Here is a 12,619-nt window from a genome sequence, read left to right as displayed (position 1 = left end):
CAAAATAAACCTTTTCAAATCACAGTTAAAATTTGTGCAAAACTATGGGATAATCTGTTTATTTCACAATTTAACACTGTTATAATTACTGTTTGGTCWGTAAAACAGTTTACATGTTCACTGTGTTTTCTACAGAATTATTCTGGCAACCACAGCTGCCAGATTTTTTTTGTAAAAACAACAGAATTTTTTTTACAGTGTTGGTTTGGGTTTTTACAGCTGGTAGTCCGCTGGACTCGGTTCAATCAGGGTCCAAAACTGTGATTTTGTTACATTTTCAACTGGTATGGTTCATTTTTCCACACTGCACTGTGTCAAATTATACAAACGAAGCTGAAGCTGGTTTCCATTTCTAGCTTCCAATAGCTAAAGGGCGATTCCACCTAATTTTTCACTACCTTCCCTATTTTTAATCGTCTCTGGTTTAAAAGCTACTACACTTAAAACCTGGACTAGATTATTCTCCTCTTCAAGATGGATATTCAAAACCATGTTTGGGATTTGTGAAACATTTTTCTGATTTGTGAAAACTCAATAAAATTTAATTTTCACCATTTTTTGCATCTCTTTTAGAACTGCTCTAATAAAAAACTACTACACATATATATTTTTTAATTTACTTGATTTTATTTTTATTTTTTGTACCTTTCACTTGACGATTTAGGCCCACGTGATAAAAAGTTTGAGACGGACCTGCTGGTGGTCAAAGTGTCTGGATTTGGCAGGAGAAGTTCAGGGTTTTGGTGTCGTCAGAACTGAGTGGGTTTGTTTTGAGAGACTGTCAGTCTGCAGTCAGTCTGTGACGTGGGAGAAACTGGCTCTGCTTCGGTGTGAGGGCTTTGTGTTTCTGCAGACGCCGTCTAGGTTTCTCCAGGAACGTGGAACTGATTTGGGTTTATAGTTACAAATTCCCTAGGAATTTGTAAGTCAGAAAGTAAATATCTGATTTCTGTCAACTGAACTGAATCCTGAAAAGTGAGGTTTCGTTTAAAAAATGTCTGACTTGTAGGACTCTTGGACTGTGACTGTTGGCCCCAGAAAAAAATCCAAAGGGCTTAAAGTGGCCCATGCGCTGCAGTTTGAACACCACTGCTGCAATCACTATACAGCAAGACAAAAACTAAACTTATGTTTAACATTATTAATCCCCATTGCACAAGGGTCGCATTCTTTGAGCTGTCAATCTGTAAAGTTTTCTGTTAATCTGCGAGAAATCAGATTAACAGAAAACTGATTTCCTTTCTGAGTAATTATTTGTGCTCTCATTTTGGCCCAGCTCTGTTCAGGATGGAGGTCCGGTCTGGTGACAGACGGGACCGTCTGCAGCAGCTCACAGAGAGGCGACTTGTTCTCCAGCTGCTGCTGCAGACAAACTCACAACATTTTCCTTTTACTGTGAAAACGTCCCGGCAGCTAAAAGAGGACAAATAATCTGATGGATACAAATGGATTCTGTTTCATTTAATCCCTGATATTCCACCAGTTACATGAAATCAGTTCAGATTTGATTCTAGGAAACAAATCTGAACTAAAATAATATTTAAAAATCAAACTGACAAAAATCTAAAGTTATGTCCAAATTTAGGTATTTTAAGGACTAAAATTATAAAATAAAATAAAAACCAATACAAATAAATGACATGATTACAAGATAACAGATTCAGGCAACACTTTTACAAATATGTAAAAACAAAAATCTTATGCTTATAATCTGTAACTCAAATACATGTATGTTAGAACAGGGTGAAGAGAAGAAAGAAAAAAAGGGAAAAGGGTAGAAGAAAAAAAAAGGAAAAAATAAAAAGGAAAGAAAAAATTAAAAAGAAAAGAAAAAGAGAAAGAGAGGAAAAGAAACAGAAAAAAGAAGAGAAAAAGAAAGGAAGGACAAAGGGAAAAAAGAAAAAGGGAAAATTAAAAAAGGAGGAAAAGAAAATATGGGGAAAAAAGAAAGGAATGGAAAAGAAAAAATGGACTAAAGACAAAAAGGAAAATAAGACAAGGAAAAATGGAAAAAAAAGGGGTAAAAAGAAGTGAAACGGGGCGGAAAAATCAACAGGGTGAAGTATTTGCCAAATGGATCAACAGGCAGAAAATAACTTTAGAAAAACAAACCTTATAGCTTTAGCTTTAAATTTAGCAGTTTGTATCTCCTGCTTTTTTCTTTACTCAGTGAATTTGCTCTCAATGTAAAGAAGATTCAAAACTTTTACTCATGTGACAGTAACAACATATATAAAAATATTATTCAACTAAAAGTAAATAGTATTTTTTTTCCAAAGTTACTTAAGTAAATGTAACTGAGTAAATGTAACTAGTTTCTAACCAGTGACACAAGCAAACATGAGCTGTAAATACAAGAGAAGTTCCTCTCTGATAGTTGAGTGAAATAAATGATTCTGTTGGTGTTTTAAGCTAATAAACATCTCTTTCATATATCATATGAAAACATTGTGTCACAGAACTTCCTCTCCATTGTCTCTTTTTGTTGATCCATTCTCCCCAGTGCTCCCAGTTCCTTTTTCTCCTGCAGACTGGAGTCCAAATGGTTGGAAAACTTGGCAGGAAGTCGTTTTGTGCTCTCATTAAATCTCCTCTGGTCGCCGTCTCCTGGCGACAAACGACTCTTTGTATTAATTTCATTTCTGTAGCTGTGGTCTGATGCTCTAATGGGTAAACTGTTTGTTGAATGGTGGCAGGGTTCAGAACCTCTGACCCAACTGGGCCCATTGCCCTCCCACTGGGTCCCACTAAAGCCTGCTCTGCAAAGAAGCAGAACAACATGTGATTCTGAGTTAATGATCCCAAACGTCCTAACCAGTTTTCCAACAGGGAAAGGATCCCAAACTGGTTTTTGGATGGATGAAACAGAATGACAGGTTTATGGGACAGATTAGCTAAAGCTCCAACCTTAAGCTGTGAACTTTGTTAAAATCTGAGTCTAAGCCAGAAAACCAAAGTCTTAAAGGTGAACTATTATGCTTCCTTGAACAGGTTAGGATAGATCTATGGGTCATAAAAACATGTTTATTACATGTATTGCACAAAATCATTCTTAGATAATGAGGTTTTAGAGTGAGCTCCTCTCAGAATGATCTGTTTTAGGGCCTCCTGTCACTTTAAATCTAAAGAAGCTGCTTCTGGCCACGCCCACAAACTCAAAACTCAACATTTACGCTCACAAAACGGCTGCCAACTGATGCAAAACAACAAACAAGAATGGTAAGTCAACAAAACAGTTGTCTTTTCCTGCAGCCATTGTACACTGCACACAGTGGTAAGAACTGCTCACCAAATGTGCTGGAGCTCAGCTTGGGTTGCTAGGCAATGAACTGGGGTTGGCTGGGGTTGCTAGGTAACGGAGGTTGGGAGGTTTTGAAACAGTACATTAACTTATAGCCAAAAAAAACTGGGTGCTTTTTTAGAAACAGTAGAAACAAACAGCGCTTCACATCTGGAAAACTTCCGAATGAATTGAAAAAATGTCACATTATTCCTTTATTTGACCAAAAGAAATCACTGATATTTAATGAAAAATAAACCCTCTATTCCAACATTCATTAATGCGTTAAACGTGTTGATCATGCAGCTGGGAAGCCTTTGCATCACTGAAAGAAAAAGCTTTGATTCAAACCATTCACTGCTGCGAAAATTTAAACAAATATGCAGAAGAAAAGACACTCAGAGCAGCTTTAGCATTCATTCAGTTGGACAATCTTTACAAAGCAGAGAAAAATGCTCTCTTTAAAAACGAGACATGGCAGCATTTGCACCGTTTTTATACAGAATTATAAAGCCTTTATACATCCATACACTGTGTTATTGTCAGGCACTGAGGCTGAGCGTCCTGCTGCTAAATCAGCCGAAACAGAGACAGACATTCACTCTGACACCAACTCATTGTTCCTCATGTGTGACCGTCTTATTCTGCCAACACGTGCAGCTCGGAGCAAAACTTCAGCGATCCAAAGGAGGATCCAGAAAAGGACGCAAGAGAATCTAGAAGCAGAACAAGAGGAGAATCTACAGCTGCCTCCAGGCAGGGATGGTCGATGAATCAACTATTAATTATTTTTGGTTTTTGAAGATTTAATTTTTGGAAAATCTGGATGTTTTTTTTTTTTACCAGTTTTTACCCCCAGAGCCGCCATCTTGTTTGTTTGTTTTTTACAGCTTCTATTTATCTGGACTTTGAATTCATGTGAACTCCACAACAAAATATTAGGGCAAAGCTAAGATTTCATTTGAGTCAATTATGAGAATAAAGTCATAATGTTACCAGAATTCCGTTGTATTTTGAGAATGTTGCAGGTGTATTTTCTGCGATTTGTAATTTCTATTTTAAAAAAGAAAGTGAGTGAAAAAAAAATCCATTAAAATGGAATGTGGGACCTGGTTTGAAAAAAATCTGGAGATTTTAATTTTAATCCGCACCGTCCAGCTCTGTTTCCAGGAGAGAATTTAATGTGAAAATTGAATGACTTTGGTTTTAAATTACATTTAGCCCGTTATGTTACGCAGAGGCAGACTTCCCTCTTCATACAAGAGAAAACTCAGGTTTTTGTGAAAATGGTCATTTATAAATGAATCATAAGTTGATAGATAAAATCAATCAACATTATATTAACTCATAAGTCGATAACTTTCATCCTTAATTAGAACCTTAACAGCTTTCACAGCTGTTTCCTGATCTGAAATAAATTATTTTCCTCTCATCACTTTCCAGTGCATAGAGGTTTTCCTGAACTTTTCTTCTAGTTTTTGTGGTTTGCTATCCTGTTTGCTATAGATATTCTGCGTTGATGTCACCGCTGTGCAGGCCTGACTTTGGATCAGCATCCGACATCCTGTTCAACACCTCGGCCGAAAGAGAGTAGCTGCTCCCAGACTTCTCCTCAAACCAGCTGTCCAGCGCTCGCTTTGCGTCAAAGTTTGCGACGGGCGGTCCGTTGACGGCCACAGTGAGCAGGTCGTTCATCTGCTCCAGGGTCAGCCGGGAGCGGTTGTTCTTACAAATCCTCTGCAGAGCGCCTCTACCTTTATCGCAGCAGGCCGTTGAGCTGGGCAGGACCCTGACGACCTGCAAAATCTGGTTCAGCAGCGGGAAACGCTGCTTGTACCTGCAGATGTGAATCAGAATGTCTTTGAAGCTGTTCATGCTGAAGTAGTCCACCTTCAGATCCTTCCATTCCACCAGCAGGTTGCTCCTGGTCTCCGTCCGGTCGTCCTGAAAGGCAGAAGGAATGGAGTCCAGGTGGTTGAATATGACCTGGATTTCCTCCTCGCCGAACGTCTTCAGGTCTTCATGGTTGCCGGGCCAGCTGTCCAGATCCAGCACCTGGCAGGCTTTGGTGAAGGAGCGGCTCTGCAGGTCCAGCCTTTGTGACAGGATCCCCTGACTTCTGCTGCAGATCTTTTTCCGGATGGACTGAAACTTGGACTCTGCAACACGAAGGTTCTTCAAAGCGACACCATTGAAGCTTTCCCTGAAGTTTTCCTCAAACTCCTGCAGATATTCACCAGGACAATCCACCAACTGGCCGATTTCCTGAATTGCCTCCTCTAGCCTGGCTTCCACCTGCGATACCAGCAGGTGCTCCCCCTGGAAGGTGAGGGCCAGTCGCGAGAGAACAGCTATGATGTCCAGCAAGAAGTAGATGAGTTTCACAGACTGATAGTCCATGAGGAACTGGAGGAGTGTGAGGGCTATGGCTGCAGCGTCAGCCCTCTGTGTTTGGCTGCTGATCTCCTTCAGGTGTGCCAAAACCTCCAGGTAATCCTTGATGAGTGCATTCAGGACGTTTGGTTCTCCTATGATCCATCGTACGGCTCTGATGTCCCCCAGGAACTCTGTCTCCTCGGACAGAGTTGGAGCGGTGGATCGCAGCTCGGCCATCATGCGTGGAGAGTAGCGGTAGAAACTGAGGAGCTGCTTCAGGTTGTTTTCCAGATCCTCGAGACAGGAGAGCTCCTTCCCACTGATGGCGTCCAGTACCTCCAGATGAGGCCGGTGGATCAATATGGGAAGACAGAGGATCCAAGGAAAAGTCTTTTGGACAGATATGTACAGGCTTCCTCTAATCCCTGAGGAGATGTTGGTGCCATCCACTCCAAGACCTACAACCAGCAAGTCCTGAAACCGGAGTCCCAGTACGCTGAAGGCCCGATCCAGAAGCTGGAGGTATCCATCCACGTTAGGCATGCTCACTCTCTCTAAGGACAGGAACTCCATTTGTGGGGAACTGTCACTGGTTGTGAACTGGACGTAAACTGCCACCAAATCTGAGAAAAGGTCGTCATTTTGAGCATCCATAATGACGCTCAGAAAAGGAGACAGACGCATCTTCTCAGCCAATTCTTCCTTCAGAGCTCGAGCGATGTGGTGGACCAAAATCTGACAGTCACCCTCATTCATGTACTGATCTACAATTTTGAGTTCGCACTTCTTCAATAGTTCAGCCAGAGGACGTAGGTCGGAAAAGGCCCGTCCCTCAAGAGCCAGGTGGTACGCCGCGTTGAACAGAAGTGTCATGTTCTTGCACATCTCCTCCGTCTTCTCAGGATGCATCCGCAGCTTGTAGAGTTGCAGACACTTCTTGTGGAGGTTGCTCTGGCTGTGCAGCTTGATGGTGTGGATCTTGAACTGCTTGGAGCCGATGATGAAGGCTGACGTTCGAGACGACTGGACGGTGTACTGGCGACAGACATGGCACCACATTTCATTAAGGGTCGGTGAGTACCGTAAGAACCAGAACTTCTTCAGCCACTCCTGCTTGAAGCGGCGAATTCGTCTGCTTGATCCAGAGTAAGACTTTGATGAATCCTCTGGGGAAATCACAAGGTCGGCTGAAACCGACTCATCAGCCGAGTCCACTTCCTGCTCATCTTCATCCAGGACCATCTGAGTGGGCGTCAAGGGTTCCATCCCTGTAAACACAAACTTGTTTAATCGTTGCTGAAAGAAAAGTGTCAAGGCCAAAACACACTGGACTCGTTTTAGCATCTGATCCAACTCCGTATGAAACACACAAATAAAAAACAAAACACCAGATCCCAGTGCAAAACAGCACCATCTGGTGAGCAAATGTGTTCATTGCACAATGAACACATTGAAAAATGTGGGGGTTTGTTTTTTAATTTTTCAATTGGTGTTTCCATTTAGAAAATGTATTTTTACAATTCCAATTTGCATAATTTTATGATTAGTGAAAACTGACATATTGAGCCAGGAAGTTTCTTCTTGTCCATATTTCAGACTTTATGTTTGTGGAGAACTTTGTACAAAACCAAACTGCTGCTCACTTATCTTCACCTCTAAAGCTTAAACTTTTTCCCACATCTAAATGATTTTTGCTCACCAGCTGCATCGTACATCGTACATGAACCCACCATGAGAGTCCTCGATGGGAGCCTGTTCGGGATGAGGCGGATCCGGTTGGAGTTCAGAACTTGATGGACCAACCGAGTTCACCTGCTGTTTTCTGAGATGAGACAGCTCTTCCTCCAGCTCCAGAATCCTCCTCTTCAGTTTGACGCAGTTGGGGCAGAAGGAGGTGGAGGGTTCTCCGCTGGTCAGGTTATCCTCAGCCTTCTCCACCTTTAAGTTGGGAACACTGGATCCAGACCGGGGCTTAGTGCAGTCCTCCAGAGAAGCTTCTAGAACGTCTTTGAAAATCAGGTCAATCTTCTTCTTCTTGGCAGGAGGCTGACCGTCTGGTTCTTCACAGGACTGCTTGCCGGTGCACAGTTTATGAGCTGAAAGCTCCTTATAGAGACTTTGGGGGACTGTTGACGTCTCAGGACCTGAAACAGAACCAGATCCATTACTTACAGATAAAAGCCTGAAGGTCTCCAGCTGTTCATATGGGGGGCAAAAGGCCAACTGTAATGGTACAAAACGGTTTGAGATACAAAAAAACAGTAAAACAGCACCATCTGGTGGACAAATACGTTCATAGGTCACAAGAGGGACCAAAGTTTCAGATCTTATTAATCTGCTGCGTGTTTCTCCTTTGTCTTTGTCTAATCTAAAAATCAGATTAATCATCAGAATAACTGACTACTAAATGAATCATTAGCTGCAGCTCTACCTGTGTCCAGGTTGCGATTGATGCTGTCTTGAGAGACGCACTGGAGTTTCTGGATGTAGTCGTCGCTGTACCAAACCCTGAGCTTCTCTCCAGCCTCCAGCCTCCTGCAGACTCTGAAGTAGATGTTTCCGCTGTGCTGGAAGGCCGTCAGGTTCCTGTCGCTGTCCTCAGATGAGGTACGAACAAACCTGTGGATCAGCCCAAAATTATTATTTTGGGAGGCTTGAGTTATCAGACTCTCCTGTGGAAACAGCTCCCAGTTTTTATCCATGAGGGAGAAAATCTCCCAACAATTAATCAATTAATCGCATGATAAATTAAAACAAGCTCAATAATTTCCATTCTGTTGATTAATTTCCTTATCTGTAAAACCGATATTAAAACATGACATATTCCTCAAAATATAGTTTTGTTATTTTTCAGGTCGGGATTCTCATAAAGTTACTATTTAAATTACAACTTTATTCTCGTAATTTAAAAAGATAAAATATTAGCCTGGCCCTAATATTCTGATGTAAAGTTGACCTGAATTCAAAGTGTAAATAAACAGAAGCTGTAAGATATAAATAAACAAGATGGCGGCTCTGGGCGCATTGACATCACTCTTAACTATGGAAACCCAAGGAGTGCTTTTGTTAAAAAAATAAAATAAAATAATAATAATAATAATAATAATAATAATAATAATAATAAGTCAAATGTTCAAATTATTAAATCTTCAAAAACCAAAAATTTCATTAATCGTTAAAATTGATTGAGTCCAGCAATAATATGGAGTCATTTTATACATTCAGAGAAATGCTTACCTCATCCAGTTGGCTTTGGTCTCATCGCTGCCATCAATGGACTGAGACGAATTGTTCGAACCAACAATCTGGAACACCAAACAGCTACTTTAGGCTTCATTTTGTCCTAAACTGGTCACAAACTGGAGCTAGACTGGTTTGAACTTACAATCCAGGAGAAGGAGCTGGCTGGTTCCTCCTTGGACACCAGTTCACCCTGATACGGACCAAACAGCGCCCCCTTTGGGAAGATTGCATCCACGCAGCGAACATCTACCTGGCCTCCCTCAGTGACGACCTCCAGGCCCGATGGGACCGTGAGAGCTGCCCTGTTGGCCAGTCCAGTGGCCACTGGTGAATCGGGGACAAAGAGCGGCGGCCCGTGGGACGGACACTCCTCCTGGAAATACTTCCGACAGTCCTCACAGACTGGAGGACGAAAACATCATCAGAGGAAGAACCTAAACACTGAAGGGAAGAGAGGATGAAGACACTCACACCAGAGGTCCGATGGCTGTTCGCTCATGATGGAACCATGTTGGTAGAAATCCAGCTCATGGTTCAGGTGTTAGACATCTGAGGACTGCTACTGCGGCTGATAACTGATTTTTCTTCTTCATCACAGGAAACGTCTTCCTGGTTTCTGGTAGGAAAACCAGAATCTGCTAATTAAGGAAATAAACTCAGATGAGGAAACATTTATGAGAATGGTAAAGTGGACAAACAGCGACCCCTGCTGGTCACATTTCAAACATGAGTTTAGACACTGCAGATAAATGCACACTGTAATCAGTAATATTGGGTTTTAGTCAGCCGCACTGACGTAATCAAGTTAACTGAACACATTACTGAACTTAACTTAATAAAATATTTATATAAGTAGAAATAATATATTCTTTAAACTTAAGAAAGTGAGATGCATCCGTTATTCATGACAGCATGAGTCTGTGATTTCAACTGAATTACAATTCGTCTGGACTTTCTCCCATTGAAGTAGATTTCTCCGCGACTTTCTACGATGACGTCAATTTTCCTTTTATTAGACTTTGGAAGCTGAGAAATGTTTTTGTTTTCTCTACAAAATACCTGAGATTTTGTAGAGAAAAATCTAGAAAAACAATTGCAATTTTTTTAAACAAAAAAATAAATTGCGTTTTTTTCCACAAAATGTTTTGACTTTTCAAGTTTAGAAATGTTGTTTTTCTGAAACATTTCTAGGATGAATCTAAAAAAATCGGAGTTTTGACTATATAACCATAAATTTATTTTTTTTATTTTTTTATTTCAGACCTTTATCTAAAAATTGCCTTTTTACAATGGCCCTAGTACACAGAGGTGATTGATAATTTGAGTTATAAAGTCAAATTTTTCGCTACCCATAAGTGCAAAAATTGCGAAATTCCTTTTTAAAAAATGATCACAAAAATGTGATTCTGATTGCAAAAAAACAACACAAAAACAATCACAAAATGAAGGGTCTGATTAATGTGAAAAGACATTAAGCATTGTTTGATTTTAAGAACTTATCTAATGCAGAAGCATAGATTTATTAATATTTTAAGTTTAAGGGTTTTTATAGATATATTTTTGCTCAACCGGCCATTTAATGACATCCAGGATCTCAAAATGGCCCAAAATGAAAACGAGTTTTACTCCCCGGTGTAAAGCTGTGATAGATGAAATAATCTCTGCAGCATAAAACATCTCCAAACTAAAACTTCTCTTTAACTTTGTGCGTCACCTCCGGTCAAATCCACGGACAACTGCGTACTTTGTGGCTGTGCTGAGCGCAGATCTGCGCCACTCTTTCTCCCCCCCCTGCACCAGAGGACCTGCAGGCTGCTGGCGATCTGCCTGCTGTTTTCGGAAGCCATTTTCGGTGGCCACGGTGGCCACAGACCCGGACCCACCTGGACCAGACACGCTGCGGGGACGCCGAGCCTCTCCCCGGGCTGAAGCTCCTCTCTGCTCCTCTTCCTCCTCCGGCCGCTGGCTCTGCGGTGGCAAAGTTTGCGTTAAATTGTTTGCACCGACTCAGTCGCCTTCTTTAGCTGTGGCCACCATTTTTATCACAGGAAATGACATGGAAAGGCGGAAGAAAGCAGCTGCGCGAATATTAAAGTTAACGGGGAGAATCCGATGCAGAGTCCGGTCGGAGAGCACCGGGCGGCGGCTGGACGAGACTCTAACGCCCGCTGTGAATGGACATTAAACAGATTTATATCCTGCAGATTAAATATTGACTCTAAACTGATCTGCAGCAAGAAAATTATCTGTAAATTTCCCCAAACTATGCTGAGGTTTTCCTGATCATCTGGGGTAGATAAACACATCTGGATGTTTCCTACAGCCCTTCTATGATTTATAAAACTGAAAAGAAGCCTCTAGGTACAGTAATAAATATCCTATTTGATCATGTTAGCACTACTGCAGGGCCGGAATTAGGAGAATGCCGGCCCTAGGGCAGAACCCAGTTTTGGGGCCCCTCAAACATAAATTTATTGTTTGCATTAAAATTATGCAAAATTGACTTTTTTGAGCTTCACATCATGTTAATGATATTCCCTCATTAAAACATACCTTGAGTGACACTTTGATTCATTCATGCATTCATGCAACCATTCAGCTGTGCAAAAACCTGGGTGTACCTAGCCCCGCCTTTGAGGACAAAGCTCCTCCTCAAAGAGATTAGTGTGTTTCTATTAAGGAAATTTACTTTGTACTTCCAATTTCATGAAACCCAGATAGTGTCACATGACAAACAGCAACAAACTGGTAATAAATATCGCTTGTTAATATCGGACCAATTTTATTTATCGGACCGATATCGATGTCAGTGCAGATATATCCTGACTCTTTGCGCCTCCTGCTGGTGTTTCAAAGGAATCATCAGTTTGGTCATGTAGTAAAAGCAAAAGTGTGAGCTTGTGGTTTCTGATTGGTTTGGTTCTCTTAATTTGAACCTGGTTCACTTTGACCCATCCGAACTGATCCACAAGAATTAATCTGAGCTCAAGAACAATTTTCTTAACTCTTAATAGTGATAAAAATCAGCAATTAGCACAAACAGAAGGAGGCAACACAAATATCAACTTCATTAATGTCTTTAATGCACTTTTAAAATAAAAAAATAAATGGTTTAGTGTCACATATACTCAGCTTAACAGTTTTAACTGCCAGATCTTGGAAATAAATTCAGGTGAAGTTTCTCCAAACAAAATTCAAAACTTATTATACAACTTGTTAAAAAATGTCACAAGAGGCATTTCTGCTTTACTTTTACCACCGTTCTTATTCTTGGTGCTCCAGAATTTATTTCTAAGCTCTGGCAGTTGAATGCTTCTGCATTTCACAGATCTAGTCATAAAATATAAACTTTCTCACCGAAACAGCAGCAGCTCACAGATTGTACCAATTTAGGATCATAACCGGAAGTGGGAAGTTTATTTCCGGAACAAAACAAAAACAGTCGTATCGTTTCTCACAATGACGGCAGCAGCAGCCGTCATTGTGAGAACGGAAGTTAGCTTTACTAGCTCTCAACACAGACGGCTCCGATCGGAAAAATGTGTTTTTCCTTTTGGATGCGGTTCTTTTAATCTCTTGATTTTACCGAAATATACATTTCCACAGGTCCAATTATCTGTGAGTCGAGTGGTTTAGCTTCCCGGCTAACACGGGAAGCTAAACCCGTGTTAGCCGGGTGCTACCTGCTCAGCAGTATCGTAACAACCTGCTTCGGCTCCT

At 41.0% G+C, this 12,619-nt stretch overlaps 1 protein-coding gene across 2 annotated transcripts; it reads right to left on the bottom strand.

The window, feature by feature from the left end:
• Positions 1-3,482: 3,482 nt before the first annotated feature.
• prdm11 (PR domain containing 11) lies at positions 3,483-11,376 on the bottom strand. Of its 2 annotated transcripts, none has more exons than XM_017305086.1 (7): positions 10,783-11,376; positions 9,371-9,537; positions 9,042-9,301; positions 8,894-8,961; positions 8,088-8,275; positions 7,387-7,800; positions 3,483-6,924 (listed from the first exon to the last, which is right to left on the bottom strand). In XM_017305086.1, exons 2-7 carry the CDS (start codon positions 9,396-9,398, stop codon positions 4,781-4,783), a joined length of 3,102 nt encoding a protein of 1,033 aa, XP_017160575.1. In that variant the 5' UTR covers positions 9,399-9,537; positions 10,783-11,376; the 3' UTR covers positions 3,483-4,780. The 2 variants fall into 2 exon arrangements, with proteins under 2 accessions (XP_017160575.1, XP_008410885.1); XM_008412663.2 differs by having other exon boundaries at positions 9,371-9,534.
• Positions 11,377-12,619: the final 1,243 nt, after the last annotated feature.

This window comes from Poecilia reticulata, linkage group LG6, assembly GCF_000633615.1.
Source record: "Poecilia reticulata strain Guanapo linkage group LG6, Guppy_female_1.0+MT, whole genome shotgun sequence".
In the NCBI taxonomy this organism is placed as follows: Eukaryota; Metazoa; Chordata; class Actinopteri; order Cyprinodontiformes; family Poeciliidae; genus Poecilia; species Poecilia reticulata.
Note: the sequence above shows the minus strand (reverse complement) of the source record. Positions and strands in the feature narration are given on the sequence as shown.